The sequence below is a fragment of the Cinclus cinclus genome, chromosome 1, assembly GCF_963662255.1.
Source record: "Cinclus cinclus chromosome 1, bCinCin1.1, whole genome shotgun sequence".
Taxonomy (NCBI): Eukaryota; Metazoa; Chordata; class Aves; order Passeriformes; family Cinclidae; genus Cinclus; species Cinclus cinclus.
Window position 1 is genome coordinate 69951094 of NC_085046.1, and position 22653 is coordinate 69973746.

General features: G+C 38.8%; 1 protein-coding gene across 1 annotated transcript in view; it reads right to left on the reverse strand.

Annotated features, from left to right (window-relative positions):
• Positions 1-20992, reverse strand: part of MYLK4 (myosin light chain kinase family member 4) — a 164354-nt gene extending 143362 nt beyond the window's left edge. The window contains exons 1-8 of the mRNA XM_062510150.1: positions 20348-20992; positions 9509-9575; positions 8591-9062; positions 7603-7766; positions 4897-5002; positions 3960-4053; positions 2796-2905; positions 1537-1678 (exon numbers count right to left, since the gene is read on the reverse strand). Of these exons, the coding sequence (XP_062366134.1) occupies positions 1537-1678; positions 2796-2905; positions 3960-4053; positions 4897-5002; positions 7603-7766; positions 8591-9062; positions 9509-9575; positions 20348-20992 (1800 nt within the window). The remainder of the gene's footprint in view (positions 1-1536; positions 1679-2795; positions 2906-3959; positions 4054-4896; positions 5003-7602; positions 7767-8590; positions 9063-9508; positions 9576-20347) is intronic.
• Between the last annotated feature and the right edge of the window lie 1661 nt (positions 20993-22653).

Genomic DNA, 22653 nt, shown 5'->3' on the forward strand with positions numbered 1-22653 from the left:
TTGAAACAAAACAGCCCTCAACACTTAAAACATTAGTTAACCTTTGTCACCATTACTAATTCATTTTACATGTAGCACTTTTAAACACCATATGTCCATAGTTTCTGAAGTCCTGTATGATTATGGTCAAGATGATTTTCTTTCAATTTCAAGCTTTCTTTCCCAAACTCATTTGTTACTGACAGCAATCTATGAACAAGCAAAACAGAAGGGAGAAGCCATAGCTGGTGAACACATGAAAAGAGGTCTCTGGGATTAATTTATTGGATTGTATATGTATCTTTTTGTCAGCAGTTTGACCTCATATTAAAATTGTGCCATCTCAAGATCATAATTAATGTGTCCCAAAAAACTGTGTGAACTTCTGTTTGACAGTTTCTAGGTAACTGGATGTTTATAGAGAAGGAGAAAAGTACGTCTGGTCATCAATCGGCTACTGAAGCAGGTCCCAACAAGCATCTGCTCATTTCCTTAACCACTGCAATAATATGTATGCTAACAACATTAAAGATGTACTATATTAACTCAGTTATTACAAGCCAAAACCAGCAGCTGTTATAAAAATCTCACCAAAGAGAAAACCATCTTGTGCACTCCTTGTTTCTTTTTATTGTATTGTAAAGCTCAGGGATCACTAGGAAGCTTTCTAGCCAGTCATAAAACTAAAGTTATCATCCCATTTTATTCCTGCACTAAATAGAGGTAAGAAACAAGTCAATTACTTAATAAAAAATTGGGCTAAGGGCAAAAGAGCCAGCTCAAGTGTACAGTTTAATGAAAAATAATAATGAATGTTTTCTAAGGAGTGGCAGTTGACCATTTGCAGTTGACCACAGAATGTGCAAATACATGGCAGAGTACTTGTACGTGTGGTAGTACATGGGAGAGAATCTGCCACCTTTCTCTGGGCTTTCAGCTACACTAGATGTATTTGTTACATTAACCACTGACTATTTTTATTCCTTTCATTCTAGAAAGTACTTTTTAATGTACTTCCCCTTAATCTGGCTATCTGTAGATGCCTTTTCATGACAGCAGCAGTTCAGTGTAGTCCTCAGAAAATTGTGTGGGCTTATACTGATCCTGAATGACCCTTGAATTTAGTTCCACTCACTCAAGCCTTTCAGCACAGTAAAAAGCAGGGCTAATTACCACCCCATGACTGTTGTATAAAACATGTATCTTTGCAGTTGAATTAAATAATACTTACTCAATATCTTGAGATCTAAATATTGAAATTAAACATAGCAACATTATTTGTAGTCAGCTGCTGGCTTTCTGTAAGATCAGTCTGTGGAAAATTCAAGCACTATGAAGCTTGATGACATATGACCACAATTTTCATCTAATTTACTTAGTCCTGTAGTAATTTAACTGATCTCAATGTGGTTAAAGTAAATATGCATTGAAATAAGGAAAGCAGAATAAGGCTCTTTGTTGTTTCTGCCACAGGAATCTGCTAAGCTTTATGGCATACCATTAAGAATGGAATTTCCACATCTGTCATTGCACAGAACATACATCTCAAAACTCTACCTTGAGATCCAAATGAAGAATGTACATTTGGTGCATGTACTGAATTCCTTTGCAGATCTGTTTTATGAATGAGATAGTATCCATCTCTGTCAAATTGTAGTTTTCATCAATAATTCGGTCAAATAACTCTCCTCCTTCCACACTGAGGAGAAAAAGACAATAAAGCAGTGACCAAGTTCAAACCCAATCCCGTACAGAAAGATTAATGCAGAAAATATGCTCTTGACCATTTTTATCATTCACAAGCAAGTTCAATAAGATGAGCTTGTACTCTGATCTGAACTTTCTAAAATCTGAGTTCTGATGCATATTGGTCTGAACGTCTTCAAGTCTGAGAGTCCAGCCTCACATCCATTGAAAACAATGAACATCTTGAAATTTGGATATTATGTGGTCTTGAGTGATCATTTTCTACCAGTGAAATTAATGAAGTTCCATGGAAAACCAAAACAACATGATGGAGAATCTGCATTTAAATCTGTCATCTCTTCCCTCTGAATTTAAGATGGGCAGGATCCAAAATGTCAATCTCAAACTACCTAAAGTCAACAAAAATTACTTAATTTCTCTTCACATTTCAGTATGCCTACAGGTTATCTGTTCACAGGTACACAGATACTTTTCTTTTGTGATATGTTCGTCATATAGACCAAATTCAGAGGACTATCTAAGAATGTCCAGAATAGTCAAATTCGCCTAACTTTGAACCTTCTGACACACATTTCAGTGTTTCAGTTCTGGCCTTTTCAGCTTCCTTAAGACAGTATCTGCTTAACTTGACCTTAAGGCAGGTACTTTCTGCCTAATTAGCCTGATAACCCAGCATAAAAAAGCAGGTTTATCCTTTCAGGCACCTGGTGTAAGGATTGGCCACAACACCCATATCTGGCTCCTCTTCAGTGTTAGATGTCTTCTTGTTCGCCTCACAGAACAGGAGATAGTCTGAGAGGTTAATTTCTTGCCTGACACAAATTAAAGTGTTAAATTAAAGATATGTAACACAGTTCTATCTTCTATTGGAGCAGTTGCTTTACATCATCAGGAATGTGGCACGCTACTGGAAAAATGCATAAATGGCTGCATCAGAAAACTTTTCTCCTAACTTCCCTTTTTTTTTCTGTTGTTCTCGAGAACATATTTCATATGTGTTTTCTACCTGTAAGAAGCTCCATTTCTAATTTCAGGAGAAAGCAAGAAGGAAATTGACAATTCTAGCAAAAGTAGCAAACACAGAAAGGAAAATAAAGTAACATACTTACTATTCCATGACGAGTACAATGTCATTTTTAGATTCAAAGGCATCATATAGCTGGATGAGGTTCACGTGATTCAGCTGGTTCATGACATTGATTTCATTTTTTACTTCATCCTGTAAAGAACCATGAGTATTGCTTCAGTTGCCTTTTTTCCTAAGAAAGCTGTGTTTGAAGCAAATCTCCACTATCTTTATGTTTTCTCTTGTGGCAACCAAACTCAGGGCTCCTGCAGTGGTAGATGCCAAAGCTATAGGAACTAACAGACTGAACTCAGAGCTGGAGTGGGCTGTTTCACTAATAATATATTTACTAGAAAAGGAAGAGGAGAGCACACATGGACAAGTGGAAGGTTCCCAGGGATGTAAAGGAAAAAGAGAAGCAGAGGAGGATTTTGTTCAAACAGCTGTAGGTGTACAAAATCAAGCTAAGAAAAGTCAAGGACAGTCCTCAAAACCTAACTTTGGAGTCAGAGAAGAGAGACTGGTACCTCCATTCAGCCCAGCTATTTTAGACATGCTGAATCATTCTCTGATGGTGGCAGTCTCTCTCCATGCACCATAAAGAGATTCTTGGTGATCAGCTTGGCCACAGCTATAGCTTAGAAACCTCAGTTACCTGAGACAAATCCCACTCTTGAATGCTCTTAATGACACTGATGTCACACAAAGGATGTCATTCATGTCTTTCCAGGGAAAGCCAATCCCAGACATCCAAGAGCTTTGCAAAACAGCTCAGATTAATTCCTCCCATCTGTATTTGTGTTGATGTCAGGTGCCCAGATCATGTCTGTTATCAGCATCCCCACCACTGACATCAAGTCATTGCAACAAAGGATACAGTGTGCTTTGGGGGGAATACACTATGTCACAGGCCTGACAAATGTTTTTACCATTAAACACTAATATAATTAGCAACAGAAAGAAAGAAAGAAAATAAAATATTTAAAAGAAGCAGAAAATACCCCAAAAATAGTACTTTGATGAGCTACTTGAAGTTTTGGAGGTGAAGTGAAATAGAACTGGAATGGAAATAGAAATGGAATTACTGGTATTCTAGCAGGTCCTATGAGTGTGATGGCTTGTGAGACATTTCATCATGGCCTGCTGTGTAGCTGAAGAACACTATGATCCATTGGGGAACAATAGACTGATATCATGCTCTACCAACCTTCTGTTTTGGACCTTGTGCTTTTATAATTTTGGCCGCCAGCTTAAGACCTGTTGCTTTCTCTTCACATTTGTGCACTTGCCCAAATCGTCCTCTAAAAAAAAAGAGCAAAAAAATCATCCAGTGGTACACGTGTCAACACTGAATGTAAACTGCACTATAAACAACCATAAGTTATCCTCTCCCTACTGGCTTTCATTTCAATTGCTCTGTTGTTGCCATTTTATTGTGTAGATTGTACTTGCTACTACTCATTTAGGCACACCAACATCACACATTGTTCTATCTGGTACTACCCCATTTGCATGATTCCATATAGTCACCTCATAACGTGCAATGACTAATCCCAGGGAAGTCAAAGATATAATGTAAGGAAAATGGCTCACTTCTGTACACCATCTGCCCCTCTCCATCACGTCATTCTCCTCCATGGGAGGGTTGTGATTTTTATAGGAAACAAAGCCTTACCCAAGAGTATGCTGCCATGCAAATTACAATATCCCACTCTCCTAAATAATGTCAACACGAGAGATAAGTAACTCCATGGCCTGTCAGATCATCTGTCTGTAATGTCTTGTAATCTATATGAAAACAAGAATGTGTTTTCAGGAGCGAGACTCACTGAGAAGAGGAAGACTACGATAAGTCTCTATGTACCGCTGGCTGTAAGTTGAGGTAAAGTACTTCAGCATCGTAGGAGCCTTGTCATAAAGCCTGAGGGCATCTGGCTGGCCTAGAACAATGCCAAACACAGGCCAAGTCTGCTGGTGCCAAATAGTAAGCCAAAATTCACTCACACTATAAAACCAGCACTGTAAGAGATCAGACTTTCATTACTTCAGCTCTTGTGGGGCATGTTGCCCTCATTCACCTCCTAGTGTACTTGGCTGTAAATTTGTGCCTTGCTTTCCAAGTTGATTTACTACACCTGACTTACCCTCCCAGAATTTCATCCTCGTTGACATTATAGTAATTGCTGATCCCCACTCTTTTGGCTGAGACAATCCGGTGATCAAATGGTGCTGGTGGAGTAGGAGTATCATCTAAAAAAGATGAAACAGACAGAGAGCATATGAGTGGTCACATGCAGTGCTTGTCTATCCCATATTTTAGTTCTTCTTTTCCCCAGATAAGTTCATTTAAGAACTGAATACACTTACTGTAATCTTTATAGATAGGTCTTTCTCTACTATTGAACATGGGTTTTATTTCAGAAGCTCTGGCTCATAAAAAGAGGCTGTTGTTGGGGAGCTACACTACCACAAGACAAGGACTCTTTTTTAAAGCTATCATCTTTTGTACAACAGTTGGGAAAGGCAAAGTGAAGACTACTAGACTGTACCAACGTAGCTTCATATTCACAAGGGGCCTCTGCAATTCAGCCTAATCTCTGATTTTTTAAAATATTTTTTCCTCCTCAGGGATTGTTAATATGTTGAGTATGTACTCTAACTCTCCATTGGGGTAGGAAGAAAAACAACTCTCCTGCAGGCCCAGCGAAGAGAGGCTATTTCCCAGCTTTTGGTGTTGACAGTGAATCTCAACTGATTGGCAAAACTTGTCCTTTTCCACAGTGGGGTCATCATCTTTAAAGATCACACTTAGAGCTTGTGCACATGAGGGAGTTTCACCCTATCAGACAGTACTTGGGATTTCCTGTATGTCTCAGGACACACAGTAACAGTCATACGCTGACCTGAAGAATTTCTGCTCTTAAAAAAAGATGGCAGATAAAAGGTAAAGAGGGGCACAGAGGAGGGATGGTTCCCAACATTGCACTGCAGCAGCTATGGAGTTTTGGCAGGTCTTGGGTGTTACTTTCTGGACCTGCACATGTTGGACCTTTCTGCCATCCTGATGTCAAAATCCCTGCTGGAGACCAGCCCTCCATGCCTAATTTGGACTTTTTGCAGGCTTTTATGACTTCAATTTCATACCCACGTTGTTTTTCCTTTGATTGATACTCCCGAGAGTGACCTTTGGCTGACCAAGGTGACAAATACTTCTTCAACTATTTGGGAGGGCTATAGCCCCAGTGTTTCAAAATGAGCTCCCTAGTTTGGAATGCCAGCTCTTTTTTGTGTAAGGCTTGTTGAGCAATTTTAAAACCATTCATTTCTCCAGTGAAAATGATCAAGAACACAAACAAGAAACCCCATGACAGCATGTAGCTGGCAGGAACAGTTTGGTCATTAATGTGGCAGTAGATCGTCCTTATTCACAGTCAATGTCCATTTTTCCAGGACACCAGCTGTGTACCTAGATTTTAATTTTTTTTTCTGACAGTGTTAATAACTTACATGGTCAGGAAGTTAGTTCATGGACAAGGAATTATGAAAAGCTGGGGCTTCTGGAAGTTTGCCACCTACTTGGAATTCTGTGGAGTTTGAATTGCATGACTGTAAGTATGGGTCTTTGCACATTACTGGGACCCACAAAATGCCAAGAAAACCTCTAAACTAAGGCAAAATTTGACTCTAACAACACAAACTCCATCAGCACCAGCATGTAAGTGACAGAAGAAAACATCTTTCTGAAAGCTCAGCTGGAAACATTACCAAACTTTGGGCAAGGAAATATTCTTTTAAAGACACCAGACTGCTTTTCAAAACTATGTTTAAGGTTTTACCTTCAAGATATTCCCCATAACAGACCCTCTATTTTCCTTTTCCTGCAAACCAGAGGGGATTTCTCCATATGCAACAACAATTTCCTATTACAGATCAAAGATGCTCCAACAGAGACACTATAACCTTAACGTCATCCACAGCAATCACAACAGTTTATTGATTTTAAAGTTTTAGTGTGCTATCTCCTGTTTTCTGCTACAAAAACCTAGCACAAGCCTGTGATAAATGTTTCCCTCCCACACCCTCTCCCCTTTCCCACAGCAGATAAATTCATCCTGAGTCCTGTGTATGCACATGCATACACATGTATTTCCAAGTCTTTCAGGCCACCTCTTCACATGCCATAATTTAAATACAGGAATAGGCACTGAAATTCTCAAGATGGAGGTCTAATATTAGAAATAGCTGCCTCACCATGGTGAGTACTGCTTCAGAGTTCAGTGCCTGAGCACCATTTATCTGACTGTTCAACAGCATCACTCAGGCTTCCACACAAAAGTCTGTATTTCTTTACTTCGTAGCCTGCGGTTGTTCTCACTTCAGATTACAATGGCATGAACGTGAGCAAGCTGTTTTTTCAGGCTACGTCCACATCAATGCAGATTCCCTGTTAACACACATTCTCAGCATTTCCACAGGTCAACCAAGTTTGCCACACCTGATATAATTTCTCCTTCCACTCTATACTTAGGGATTTTAGCTCTTTTGTTAAAAAGAGAGAGGATAGTGTTAGTTGAGTAGTTGTGACAGAAGCAAATTAATTTTGAATAATTTCTGTCAGAGCAGAAGCCTCTAATATGAAAGCAAGCAGAATCGTGTTACTTCTTGTCAGCTTAAGATGCAGCCCATGAAAAACTGTTTCACATCAGAGCTATCATGCACACCTTTTCCCCCGACTGATTAGAACCATGAAATTATTCACTTCTACAGATCTCTGTTCATCACTGTAATACCAGGGGAATCAAATGCTTTCCCTTCAGGATACTTCCTTTAAGAGTTTTTTATAGATTTACATATGCCATCAATGCTTTCTGCAACTACTCTGCTCTTTTTGTTGTCATCTTTGACTAGACTTTCATCACGCATTCGATGCTCACTGCTACCACTATGCTCAAACTGGCAGGTCTGCCCAGGGATTGAACTAGAATTTCCTGTACCTTTTTCGCAGCTTTTACACCTGCAAGGACAAAACATGGTATTAGTGCAGAGTACACTTAAAGCACAGCAACTTTAGAAACATAAGTGAAAAATGCCTACATGGATATTGCATTCAAAGAACATTAAGCTATCTTGTTTCATGGTGTAAAATTTACTGGTTTCATATTCATGCCGAGAAATAAAAATGGCCCTTAAATTAATGACAGCAAAATGTTTCTCAGCTACTGAAAACCTTACCTGAGTTCTTCTAAACTTGATATTAGGCTATGAATCCAGCCTTTAGAGCAAAGGGGACAGCATTGGAATTACCCTTTGTTCATACAGGTTCCTGAGAGCTTAAAACTGTTTATTCCTGAAAGGCAATGTATTAAATCCAGCAAGTAAAGAATTGCAGTAAATAAATGTATTAGGTCAATTGCTGGGGCAAATGTTTGCATTTTTACGTTGTCCTTTAAGTTAATAAATTTGCAGTAAGTTAATTCCCAGTTGGCAGATACTGTTGTTAATCTATTTTGATGATGTCATATGACATTGCAGTATATAAATATAACTACGGGAGAATTCTCCCCAGAGATAAAGAACAGTATAATATAATTCCCATGTTCCTTACATATTTCCCAAGCAAACAACCACAGCACACTGCTAATACCATGTGTGGTGGATTGTTTGCCTGTCTTTTTTTAAGAGTATAATTTCACTTAGATCAGAGACATAAACATATCTTTCACTTTTGTACTGGACTAAATTTTCACCAGTACTTATATTAATCATCCACTTTGACTTGAAACTTGAACTACACATTTTTCTGAAGCAAGAATGTGTAGTTTGAGTTTCAGACCTTACCTTCCCTCTGATACCTCTTCGTCATGACTTTGTTCTGCCTTATCTTCCTTTTGGGAAGGAGCTAGTGGTTCCTCAGCACCTTTTTCACTCTTCTCAGTGTTTTCTTCCCCTTCATTCTTTTTCTCCTCTTGTTCCTCAAGTGCATCTTCAGGTACCTGATGTTCCTTCTTCTTCTTCTCCTCATCTGCTGGGGACTCACTTTCTATCTCCTGCACAGTTGGTTTTTGACAAGCGTCATCAACAGCATCGCCTTCCTGCTGCTTTTCTGGAGTGAAGGATTCCTGAAAAGAGTTTCTCCTATACTCATAATGGCTTTCTAAAGACAAAGTTTCTTCTTTCTCCTCTGGCTCTTCAGTATGAAATTTGGGAGGATCCACTTCAAGCAGAACAGAACTTTCCCTCTTGGAATTTTCCTTGTTGAGTTTATCAACTTCTTTCTGAGAGCAGGACTGACCCTGCTGGATGTCCCCATCTACAAGAGATTACAAAGTAATCTGTCAGTGGTTTTCTGATAGTCAGTAACAATATTAAAGTAGGGCTGCACACTTAGCATAACTTCTGTTAAATTTTGAACTAGGCATTTGCTTTCCTCTCCCACTTTCAAGGTCAGTACATGTGTCTCCTAAGCAAGAGCTGACTACTTATTTAAAACTGGGATTTCATGGGTCAAAAATGCTTTCTTTGAGACACAGCACTAGAAAATGTTTTTCTCACTCAAAGTTATTGACAACCAAGTCAAGGTTAATAAATTACTCATGCAAAGCACCTTATTGAATAGTTGAACACCCTGTGCTCACTCATGCTGATGAACACACATGTAAGTCAAGCAACTTCACTGGAGCAGCTCAGGAAAATCATAGTTATTTCTGTGTTATTTCTTAGAAACCAGAAGTTGATCAGAGAAAAAAATTGTCTAACCTGTTGTATCTGGGGGCTTCTTTTCTTTTGTTTGTGTTTCATAGAAATGTGACTTTTCTTTGATGACCTGTGAAGAAGGCAATTGACATATTAGTCAATTTATACAATGTATGTGTTGGTCCTGAAGAAATTGCAGTCTGACTTTTTTTTTTTTTTTTTTTTTTTTTTTTTTTTTGCAAATACTCTGTGTTCTAACTCACGCATTTCCAGTAAATGATGGTCCTTATTTTAATCAATACAAGCCAATTGAATTGATACCAGTACAAAGCAAGAGAAATTATCTTGGTTGTAATCAGCATCAGTGTTGGCATAGAAACAGACTAGAAAAGATTAGGAGTGAACCTCAGAGACTAAACCAAAGAAGCATCCAGGAATCAGCTGCTGCCCTGCCCTAGCTTTTGCTGTTTAAAAAACTAGGTTAAACCAAATCTCGGAATATTTAATATTCCCGTAAAATGTTCAGTAACAATCTTACTGACACTTACCAAAAAGTTCCTCTCTGTGTAATCAACATTTCGTAATGACTTCTTTAATGATGCAACGATTTATTAATGGCTGAGACAGTAACCTGGAATTGGAGCGTACAAGCGCTTAACTTCAGCTTTGTACCCTTCTTTTATCTACATTTTACAATGTTGCAGTGACATCTAGAGGCGTTTCATACCAAACCAGCTCCTCATAAAACCTCTGTAATTACTGTTACCCTTGTGGATATTAACTCATGTTTCTAGGCTGTGTGCTTGGCGTGTTTTTTCCTGGCCACTCCTAGACTTGTCAGTAGGTGACCACAGTACAACATGGTATCTGCTGTTGCTCTGTGCTCCTTTTTTCCTTTTTTCACCTTCTTCCTCCCACAATACTATGAACCTGGCACTGTCATTACTGTTATTAGATCTGCATGGTGTCAAAAAAAGTTTTCACCTCAAAATATTTTCCAGAGGGGCTACCAGCTAAAGCAGTACTGTACATATCCCAACAAAATATACAGGTTCAGACTCTTAATTTTGAGTGCCAATGTGATCAGTCCCACAGCTCTGGGCACCAACCAGTTTTATTACTAAACATTTTTTTCTGGCAAGCCCTCCACATTTTTTATGTTTTATTTTTTTATTTTAATTTCATCAGGCTATACAGAAAATAGGCATGAAATCAAAGCAATGTGTATCCGCTATAAACAGAGTTCAAGGGAAAGGAAATTCCATGAGAAGCCAAAAGAGTTGAAACAAACTGGACGTAAATGCATGGAGGGATTTCAACAGGACTTGTTCAGAAAATCTTCATCCACAAGGGACAAGGAAACTGTAATATGAGCATAAGACCTGAGACTGACAATTATTTTGGATGCAGTTTGTCCCAGGAAGTTGCAGACCACAAAATGAAAAAGGCCACAATACAACAAGGTAAATACCTTTGAAATATAAATCGGAGTCATGTTCCTACAGAACTTAAATATAATGTAATGTTGCCAGATGGAACACAGGGAACCAACTAATGCTCTAAAAAGCACTGAAAAAAAAATAAAATAGGGAAAAGCCACAGACTTATTTATTCTGCACTGTGCTGGCAATTAGTAATGCACTCGCATTCCTGTAAGTACGTCAGCCCCTCCCAACCACTGAGGATATCAGCTCTGATCAAACACAGTCAGCTGAGCAAATAACCAGAGAAATGGCCTCCAAGCTCTTTGATGTATGAGGCCAGATTTCACTTCTGCATTCAGAATTAATTGCAGACACACGGCACTTCCAACTAAATATTGCTGTAGTTTGCAGGTGTGAAATACAGAAGCCAGCTTTTAAAAATCCGTCTAGTGGAAGGAACACTGGACAGTGCTGAATACCTGAGACTGCCAGGACATTACATGAATTAGTACTGTGTTTATTCAAGCACCATTTCTGATCTCTGACATTTCACCAGCAGATGAGGAGTTCATAATAATTTAAAAGAAAAAGATCATACAAATGAAACATTTACTGATATTCTTCAGAATGAATTTGCAATAAATAAAGGGGCAAGAGTGCATGAGAGTAAGAAATACAAGTACAAGGACTAGATATTGAAATACTTGTAAATACATCAGCAGTCTATACGTGAACAGCCTAGTTTTCTTCACATTTTGCTGTTTGTAGCAACATGTGACTTCAACTTGTCAAATCTTGACCTGGCAATAAAAACAAGAACTTTTGCCCATTACTTCTTCCCTGTAAAGGGTGGGGGCTCAACAGGTTCTCTGGAGCTCACAGAAATCAATGTATCCTTCCTAGCCCAGCCACAATCAGTACAAAGACCTCCTTGTAGTTTGTCAGGGGCATGAACCACGTCCAGCCCCAGGCAGCTGAGCAGCTGCTCTGAGAGCCCACAATTCCCAAAAACCATCATACACTGTGAAAATCTCATCTCAGAGGTGTGGTGGTTTGTTAAAGACATCTATCCCACCTAATTACTCTTCACACCACTCCTCTTCAGTCTGTTAGAACTTTCTTAAGGGTCTTTATAACTTAATCCCCAATAATATTTTATTTATTTATGCATTATTCTTCTCAGACTTATGTAACATGACTTTCTCCAGCCTGTATTTTCTAAAATGTCAGTAATAAATATTTCTTAGTAGAAAACATTTTTCCCCCTTCTTTAATGACTTGAATATGTAAAATCAGGTAAACGGCACTATAGTAATTTTTCCAAGTCATACAAGCCAAGAGCTTCCAAAGAACTTTACATTTTCATTTCACAAAAGCTTAACTATTAAAATCTGTGTTGCGACCCTGTAAGGTACACCACAGCAAAAATGTGTCTGTATCTACACATTTTTATATTGTGCCTTCAAAAATATGTTTTCTAGACTCAAACATATTCTTTCCTAGAGTATTTTCAGACCCTAAGTAAGAGAGAAAGAATAAATGCCTAGGTGATGATACAGAATAATGTGAGATAGTCCAGAGGCTGAAACTTTAATATAGAATGGGAAAAAAAAAGAAAAAAGAAAAAAAATTATTTAAATTTACTTTAGAAACCTCCAGAAATCAAGCAAAAACCAATAATATATAAAATATATAATATATTCTAATTGGAATTTCAAATGCAGCAAGAAATTAATGTCTTTTATAGACATCTGACTCATTTTTAATGAGCTCTACATGGTTAAATTCCTTCTTTATACTGCAGCAGTCCTACCTTTGGAATGTTTTTTTAGCTAACTTTCAGATTTTTTTATTCACCTAATAAAACTCTTTGATTATTTTTTTCCTACTGCAAAAAATTCTGTAATAAATGGCCTCATGAAGCAACCCCAACCATTCAGTTAGACATCCTTTATCACCCCACCATATTTCATTTGATACCAAGACATTATCCTCAGCTTCCATGTACTAATATTGAGACACAAACCTTTGCACATGCCTAAACCAAATTTTAACTCTGTTTCACTTTCACATATTCTTGATAGATTGCAGGGCTGTATTATGGCAGGATAATCAGGTTTTGTGTAAGAGCTGATCACCACTTGTTTATCAAAATCATTAAGTTACTTGAGATTTGCAATTAATGAGTTTCCCTAACAACCAGAACTCAGCCATGGGCTTTGCACTGAGGGTGCTCCCAGTATCTCCTCACCAGGTCCTAGGAGAGTGCAGAATACAACACAGAGACCTCCCATGCCATCCACCAAAGCTGGAATCCATCCCCAACTGCACTTTTGTGTTCTTCTTCAATATATAAACCTTTCTTCCACCCAGCAGTGTAAAATAGTCAGTGAGAGTATTTTTGATACAAACTTCTAAATGCTAAAACCCATACACATGGGAATTCTGCTTTTATTGGCAAGTGGTGCATCTATTCCATGTCATTATTTTTTTTGGTACGCTATAACAACTGTTGGCACCTTCAGGCAAAGATTTTGACTCTTGCATGATTTTTATAGAGCTCCTTGAACTAGATAAAGAAATAATTCTTTTGTAAAATCCAAACTCAATCCAAAAACATCTTCTAATTACACACAAAAAGTAAGCTCTGACCCATGAGAATTGTGATTCCCCCAATACGAAATACAAGAGAAGTTCTATGTGACCTGCTGCTTTGTAAATACAAAGGTAATGAGGTAACAACCTCTGCGTGAAAAAATCCCTCGGAACAACATCATCCTAGGGCAGAAGATGAAAATCAGCAAAGACAAAGTGTTGTCCATTACCCACTAAAGTTTGCTGACTTCCCACCCACTGTGCTGGAGAAGCTGTGGCTTTTGCAAATGTCTGCTTCCTCCTGCCATTCTTCTCAAAATAGTCTAAAAAAATCTTACACTGAGTAGAAAAGGCTTTCACACAATCAGGTTCCTGACAAAGCCTATGGCCTGGGTGAAGATGCAACAGGTTGCACTAACAGTGATAGCTTGAATCTAAACGTCTTTACTTTTGTCTCGAGGTCTAGTTACTGCCACTTAACAGAGTCATTATCAGGCCTAAAAAGCGCTTTAGAGATAGATAGTTTAACTCCAATTGACTGGTTTACCTTTAATGTCTCTGCAATACACGGAGACCTGTAATAATCACCAATAAATCTGAGGCTACCAAGACACCCACCAGAGCACTCAGCATTACCTGGATTTGATACATCCTTTCACTGCATCTGGGAAATCAAATCAACCAGTCACTGGTGTTTTTGGGTTTTTCATCTGAACAAATCAGGGACAATGTCAGGCAAGAACAAGCACTGAAGAACTCAGCTGCTTTTCTTATCAACACATTAGAAAGTCTCATTTCTCTCCCTTCTCTATACTGCTCAATTTCCTTACATGTGTGATGACTGACAGGGTGCATGTGTGCCTCATATGCATCTGTTCCATAATCCCAAAATTTTCCAGGTGCTGCTCTTCACATTTTTGCCATTACTATTAAATGGCTCATCCTCCTAAGTGGGTTCCACTATTGTCACAGTGTGACACAGGAGAAAAAAAAAAATCCATCTTGAAAGTCAAATCACTGGAAGATCTTTTTAGCTGTGGGAATAAACCACCCACTTGACAAACTACTCAGGCAATTTTTTTTTTTTTTTATTACAGCATCAGTTAAGTAGCCTCACTGTAAAGAAAGTATTTCTCAACTTAACTAACTCAGCTGAGCTAAGCAGGCAATGGTATAGATGGCAAATATCTCCAGACTTCATGAACTTCCCTTCCTAAGCTTTTCTCCAAAATCACACAGCGGGGAGATTTCCATCCAAAGGGCTATAAACTTAAGAAATCATCTCCTACAGCTTTGATGACTCACTTTGAATTGGACTCCAGACATGCAGGTTTCCTAACAATTCATTTAACAAGAAGGGAGTTTCAGTTGAGATGAAAAATCTGTTTGGTCTATTTTTAATTTTCCTTTTATAGACTGTGGTCCTGTGGCACCTCACCATGGTTGAGGCAGAAGCTAATGAATGGAATGTGGTGGGGGTCATTCCAGGCTCAGTTGGAGCTGCTGCCCAGACACCTATCTCTGCTCCTTCTCACTGCTGCATGTGTATGCAAAACCCAGGGTGCTGCCAGGCTGGCACCAAATTAGTTGTGTTTTAGAGCAGTCACCCTTGTCATTAAAATTCAGAATGGTGGAGACCTTACAATAATTGCAATGGCACTTTCCCACCAGAGGAAATAGTCAGGTATTGTATCACTACACTTTCTGATAGGGGCTGAGAGAAGTCATTAGCAGAAAACTTTCTAAATGCCAGGATATCTGATGACAAAAGTTGAATTTCAGATGGCTGCAGCAGACAAAGACTTCCTCCCTGAGCAAATCTTTCTTACTGCTGTCTCACCTCTTTGAGGAACTTTCTAATTTTCCAGGACTGCTCTCTGATGAGCTGTCTTGCTTTGCTTTCCTGCACTTACAGGTAATTTATTTTTCTTCATCATGAGGTCTCCCTAGTTTTTCCAATGAATTGTAATGGATTACTGCAATGGTCACTCTAACACAGACATTCATGTCTTGCCCCAAGAGCTATCTAATGTGGCATGTAGCTATTTAGAAATTAGGTGTGTCTACTTTGATTTCACTTATTTTCAGAGTTGTAGAGACAGCAAAATCCCAACAGTGTTCAGGAAGGGATCCTACACAGGAACATTGTACAGTAGACAGTAAGTTCTGGAGGTAAATGGAAATGAAGTTAAACAGCATTATGAATTGAATAGGCATGAAACAACTCCTATGGCTGTCAGTAAGGGAGAGAACAGGGCAAAACAAGATGAAAACATTGTCCTAAGAAAACATACCAGTTCTATGACTGGCAGACAGTCAGAGAGAGAATTTTAACTCTGATATACTACAGCTCACTCAGAAGCTGGAATTCTTCTGCCAAGAAGATATCTGAGTAAAGGCATCAGTCCTGAGGGAAAGAAGAGCATTCCCAAGTATAATGGCACCTGTGGGTGCTAACCAGCTGCATTGCCCAAGCAACAGACAGCACAACTGCTGAGATTCTGCAGAAATTTCTACTCCTTGAACCACCAAGCTCAGCAGAAACTCTTGCAAATAAATGTTAAAAAAAATTTTTAAAAATTCCCATCTATTTGGCTGAAAGATGAAAAATACACAGAACACGGCCATTTTGGAGAGAATTTAAATAATACTTAAGAGACCTGTTAGCATTTGCAGGCAAAATGAAGGAATCAGAACTGTTATAGACTGAGGCTGAATGTGGCAAAGAGCAGTTCCATTGTGGGCTCCTACTAAAGCAGCCAGTGACCTGCAATTGCAGTGTGATACCTGCACAGGAGGTACAGAGGGTTCAAACAGAAAACAGAGCTCCAACCACTGGAGTGTCTTTAGTGTGGGAAACAGACCCAAACTGCTAACAGTTGTTATTCCCACAGCAAAGCCTGTAGCAATGTCAAGAAAGCAAAGTTACAGACACCTGAAGGCAAGTGCAGGAAGTTCAACACTACTTTATGATGGCAACAAAATGGACTTCCTGACTCTCCAGAAGAGTACTTGCAGGTTAATAGTATAATATCTCTAAACTCTTTAATTTGGAGGAAACAAGTGAACTATTACTTTACCCTCTTTCTTTATAAGTGGAAGAAGTAGGACTGAAAATGGAGTTACAGACGGGAACATTTTGCAACAGGATTATCACAGACTACTTAAAAAGGTGAATTTAAGGAAAACCTCAAGGCTTTTAAAGACGCTTACTGTAGAACCACTGATTTCCCCGAGTGGCAATAGTGACAAAATGACTTAAGACAAGTAATACACACTACTCCTCTTAGCCATGTGGTGATAAGGTCATGTTGCACTCAGTGGAAAACGGCTGGGAGACATTTGGCAGCATCGACAAAGAATGAAGTGTCTCCAAGTTACACCATATTACAACTTCAACCCAAACCAGAAATAAACTAAGCCCCTCTATGTGGAGGTATTTCAGGATGGCAGTAAAAGTCAGGAAAGCAGAAATTTGCTTCAGAAGAGAGCGATCCCTATACTTTTCAAGAGCATAAAACGTGCCTGTAGAGCCTGTGACTAGGAAACTTACAGCTGCTGCTGATGCCCGGAGAGAGATTACACACCCCAGATGCTTATTCTTTATCTCTCTCTAATTCCCCCTCTTCCCTCTCTGTTCTGCCTCTCTCACAGGTCTCTATGTAATATGATTCTGTAAAAAGAGGCAGTTAGGAAAATTTTAAAAATAGTACTACATTAAATAAAGAGGAGCACCTCTCTAGAGAAGGAAGGATGGAAAGGCAGGTGAACAGCCTGTCAACACTATTCACTGCCTTATCCAGTTGTACCCATGGCCACTTACTGCACCACCTACTAGTAATTCATTCATAAGTTAGGGTTGGATTATTTTGCAAAACCAGGCTGGGGACAGACAAATATTTTGCAGACAGCTCAGCTATTAGAACCAAGAGATAGCATTTACTCATAGCTGCAGCAGGTTCAATGACAAACAGGAACATCATCCAAAACATCTGATCACCTCCAGTAGTGCACAGAAGTGGGCACTGCAATGAATGGATTGCCTTGTCCATGGCCGTACAGAAACAGAAAAGATTGTGCATGTCTAATGGAATTGAAGGGTTGCTCAGTGCTGCCACAAGAAATCCACCTATGATACAAGAGATGTTCTTGCTGTCTGGCAGGCTGCACTTCTGCGAGGTCAGCATTGTTCAAAACTATCATCATGTGGGACTAGAGATGGGAGAGATGGGAATGAGAAATCTTTTAAGAGAAGCAAGGATTGGTATTTGCACATTTGGGTAAATTTGTCCATTGCTATGTCACCAGATATTAGTGATGCATTTCAGGTGGAAAACTCTGCAAAGGTGAAATCCCCTATTTTTCTATTCCTTTGCTTTTCTTTTAACTTTAATCACAACCATATAAAACATATAGAAAAATATATAGATCTAATTCAAATATGGGGGCACAAGCAACCAGATTCACAGTGTCTCATGGACCAGTATTTTGATTAACTTGCTCAGAAATCCTGTCCTTTCCCTCTCATCCAGAGGGGAGTCTGTTTACCCTAAATGCTGTTACACACTGTCTCTTACTAAGCTGATAGCCAAGCTCAGCAGTCTCTGCTGAAGGATATCATTCCATGTTCTACTACTCCTAATGCAAGCCTGACTTCAAGTCTGTTTTTACTTATACCTAAGATGACTAAGTGTTTACCAAAGCCAGCTGTTGTTCACAGGATAGCTTGGTAATTTTATGATGGCCCTTTTCTAATAAATCAAAGACACAGAGAGGAGGTAATGACAAGCTAACATATGCATGCTATCTCATAAAACAAACAAAATATAAACAACATAATAATATCATCAGCATGATTCCAGACATGCTCACGCTGCCTTTCCTAAGCCCACATGCTAGACAAGTTCCTACTGAGTCCACTCAACATCGCCAAGAGTCTGTAGAAAGAAAAATGAATCAATGAGGGAATTACAAATATAGCTACTGTTGGAAAAAGACAGAGACTCCACTTCCTCATCTCTTTATTGGATCCTTGTCTTCATTGGATCCTGTTTCCATCTTGTTCAAGGCCCCTTGCCTCTACTTCCAGGTATTCTAAAGCCCTGAACTCTCCATGGGGGGCACCTGCATCTCTGCCATCTTGGCTCCCCTCTGACCTGTCAGCAGCACAAGCTCCTCCTGTTCTGCTACACCCATTGGTTCTCACAAACTCACTAGCAAAGTCTGCAAGGTCCTCTCCTTTCTCCAACCCTGTGTTTCTATTGCAGGGAGCCTTGCACCTACTCTGTTCTCCAGGAGGTGCCAGTTCATTAACATGCCAGGCCTGATTCAGTTTATATTTATAAATAATTTAGATTAATACGTACTTTCACTGAGATAAGAGGCTCTCTACAAACTTCAGTGATGGCAGCATTACAGAGATGACTTGTGGGTCTGACTCCAATGGGGCTTTTGTAACAGATGTCTTCATTAATTGTTTTTGAAAAGTAAAAGCCCTAAACTCAGATGTTCAAAATAAATAACCTTTTCTTATCAAAGTAATTGTGTAAAACAAGAGAACTTCTCTCCTGTTGAAACTCCTTTTTTTAATCCAGTCCAGCCTGATGTACAAGAAGGGCTGTAATGACAATTTTTGTTGTCAGTCTTCTTTGGCAAGGAAGCTATTTTTCTCTTCACTTAATGATGCTCTGGAGACAAGGCTGCACAAGTTATATCCTAACATAGTGACAGACCAGTCAGTTCAGCTGACAGAGCTTTACAAGACGTTCCTATGCTGCTACTCAGCACTGACTGATATTTTTATAGTTTCCTTTGAAGGCTCAAATGTTTCTTGTCTATCTAAGAAGTGGGGTTGCCTTAGGGTAACCAACCTGAAAAGCACATGGTTTGCTGACCAGGCCATTCTGAGTAATATTGGGTGCAGTGCTTCTTTTCTTCAAGGAATGCCATTTTCAGTAATACCTTCACATGATATTTTCTTGGTCAGAAACTTTAGAAAAACAAACTCAAAAACTATTCTTTAGTTGAACCAAAGAGTAAAGCCTGCACATGACTTTTTGGGAGAAAATAAATTAAGCAAATGGAACAAAATATAAAAAGCAACCTTTTTGATTCACTGTGGGATAATTAAATATCAACATACTCTGTCAGAAGAAATTCCTTAATCTTTTTTACCAAAAAAGAATACTCAAACTACCTTACAAGAACTTGTTAGAGTCAAGAGAGTCTTTCAAGAGATTTTTGGTGTCTTTAAATCTGAACTTTAAAGAACATGATGAAACTCTCATTATGGTAAGAGAGGCATTTTTTTACCCAGGGAAGTTTACACAAGCCACAGCTCCAGTTACAGTAACCCTACCTCAGGTCCCAGTTTAGAAGTCCCCTAGTCCTCACCAATGGAGAGAAATACCAGATCAGAACAGCACAGTTAAGATGTTCTCTGAAATAAAGGACAAACACATGTACATGCCCTGACCTAAGGAGGCTTTTTACCAGTTCCACTAATCTCTAGACCCTGGTGCTCATAACATGACTGCTGCAACTTGATTCCCCCAGATAATTATAAATCCAGAAAATATCATTGTAAAATTCATGGATAGGACCCAAGACTACTGATGTCTGTCAATCTTTTTTATGTTCTCTGTTGTTATGTTTTACAGCTGCAAAGGAATACTTAGAGAAAAATGAATGTCTGTATAACAAGTCGATTTTTCTATATTTTTTCCACTGAAACTTGCTTAGCTTGTTCTTGTACTTTTCACTTTTAGAGCATATTGGTTGTTCTTTCTTAAATGTCAATAAAACAAAAAAGCTGAGCATGTAGCGGAACACATCTGTAGCTTGCAATGATTCCTGCCAAGATGAAACACAAACCTGGGCTCACCTTTTCATTTTTCTTCTTGAGTAGATCACCAGCTGTTGTCTCCGAGAAAACGTGCATCCTAAAGGGATGTCCAGCTCCTGCCTTGCAAGCTTTACGTTTTTTAACATGATGTTTTACACTTGAATTATGAATTATTAATGTTTTCACCCTCTCTACCAGAGGTCCTACAAGTTTCTGTAGTCCAGAAACATTTTGTTCAAGTCCATCTAGCCTTTTAACCTGCTGCTCTGCTTTCCTGTTTATATCAGTAAGAGATTTTTTCATTTTAAGGCAAAGTCTCTTCACTTCATTATTTCTCACTTTTTTGTTTCTTTCCATCCTTGAGCCAGGTTCAGATGTTTCTGCCTTTACCATCTCCATGTCTTTTTCAATGCAACAGATTTCTTGGGAAACACTGTTAAGCTTCTTAAGGACATTCTCTTGCAGAGTCAACAGTTTATCAATTTTCTCTTCAAGGGAGGCAAACTTCACATCCATGATGTTGAAACTTTCAGATGTGCTGACATCACTTCTCTCAACATGAAGAGATTGAGGAGGTTCCATTCCATTATCTGGCCCTTGGTTTTGCAAAGTGTTTGGATCAAATGTTTTGGCCAAGTTGTTGACCATAGATGTAGAAGAGCTCTGCCTGCTGGATGTGGTCATTTTGCTGGTTTGGGTATGGGAAGGAAACGCTCTGATGATCAGCTGCTTGAGGACAATATCAGTTGCAAAGGCTTTCCATCCAGGCTGCTCAGATATACAGCCAAGTTTGGCAACTCCAGCACAACTAATTTATAAACTACTCTCATGTATTTGACTAAAACAGAGAAAAGAGACACCCAAATTATTTAGCAGGAAAATGCCTTTCATCCATTCTTTTCTTTACATATATCTATCTATCTATCTATTTCCAAATGAAGTGAATATAGAGATGCATATCCTAAATGCACTCAGTTCAGTGACATGCAGGTCACTTCCCTCACAAGGTCCATACCCTAGCAAGGACCAAACTATTTGCACTCCAGTGGCATTTGACAGCAAAAAGGCTATGTGATACATGAGAAGTCATTAAGGGTAGAGAGACTTTGGCAGTGGTGTTGTCGCTTTTCAAAAGCCTAGTATGTAATGTGATCCCTGCTCTGAAGAGAATAAGGGTCCTTACAGGGAACTTAAATGTGGCTGCTTGAAATTGCTATGTTTTAAGGTAAACTTTTCAGATGAAAACTTCTATTCCTCGAAAAACCTGTTATGCCAGGCAGGAAGTCAATACAGTGGTTGAAAAATAAACACATTAAGAATATAAAACAAGAAGGAGATGCTGGAATGCAAATATTTTGAAAAAAAGTGATCGCAGCATTTTTATCTGTCCTGTGTCTCAGCTACCACATAGCCAGCTCTATATGCACAAGTAATTAGCTCCATAGCTAATATCTTCATTTAGTTCTGTATTTATCAAGGCTGTTCTAATTTGCCAAAAAATTAAGAGGCTTATGTTTTACTATGATATGGTCACCCAAATAGCAAAATGGAACATTTAATAGAGACTCAGCTCTTTTCTTTGTTTGCCTGACAGTAAATGTCTCATTATTAACATTCCTAACTCAAACAATATATTTATGTTTTGCTTTTGTAAAAGACCTTTGTTTCTTCCAGAAAGAAAACGTTGGACAAAAAAGAAATTTCATTACTGGGAACAGGTTTCCCCTAAGGGTAGGTCTGAATCGTTGAACACCTTTCATGTTGGTTAGAAAAATAAAAACAGAATTTAAAAGAAAGAATAAAACCAGAATTTCTCATCTCAAGTCAGCTGTGGTCCACAGAAGGAAGAAGTAAATCAGTATGGAACAGCTTGATGGAGACAGGCTGCCTCTGAAACACAAAGAAGCAGCTACCTTGGACAAATGACTGTCATAGCTTGACCACACATAGGTCAGTCCGCACTGTTGCCACATCCTTTATAGAAATAAACACATAAAGTTGGCCAGCTAGTTGATAAACAGCCAGAGTGTTGCTCTGCTCAAAGGATCAAGAGCTTCTTTTGTGATCCCTGTTTCTTTTGCCAGCCTCAGTTTCTCCATCCTTTAAACAGGGAGCATGATGGATAATTAGGTAAGGGACAGAGTGAGTTCTGAATACCTAGCAAACTAAATAGCCTTTCAAAATTGTATGTTGTTCTCTTCAATTTTAGGTGCCAAACATGTCTTTTAAAGTCAATCACAGCTGAAGTTTCCAAAAGCTTCCAAAGGCATTCTCCCACAATCATTTGTGACTCAACATGTAGTCAGTGTTGATAAGGATAAGCTAATTCAGGAGCTTGTTCTCCT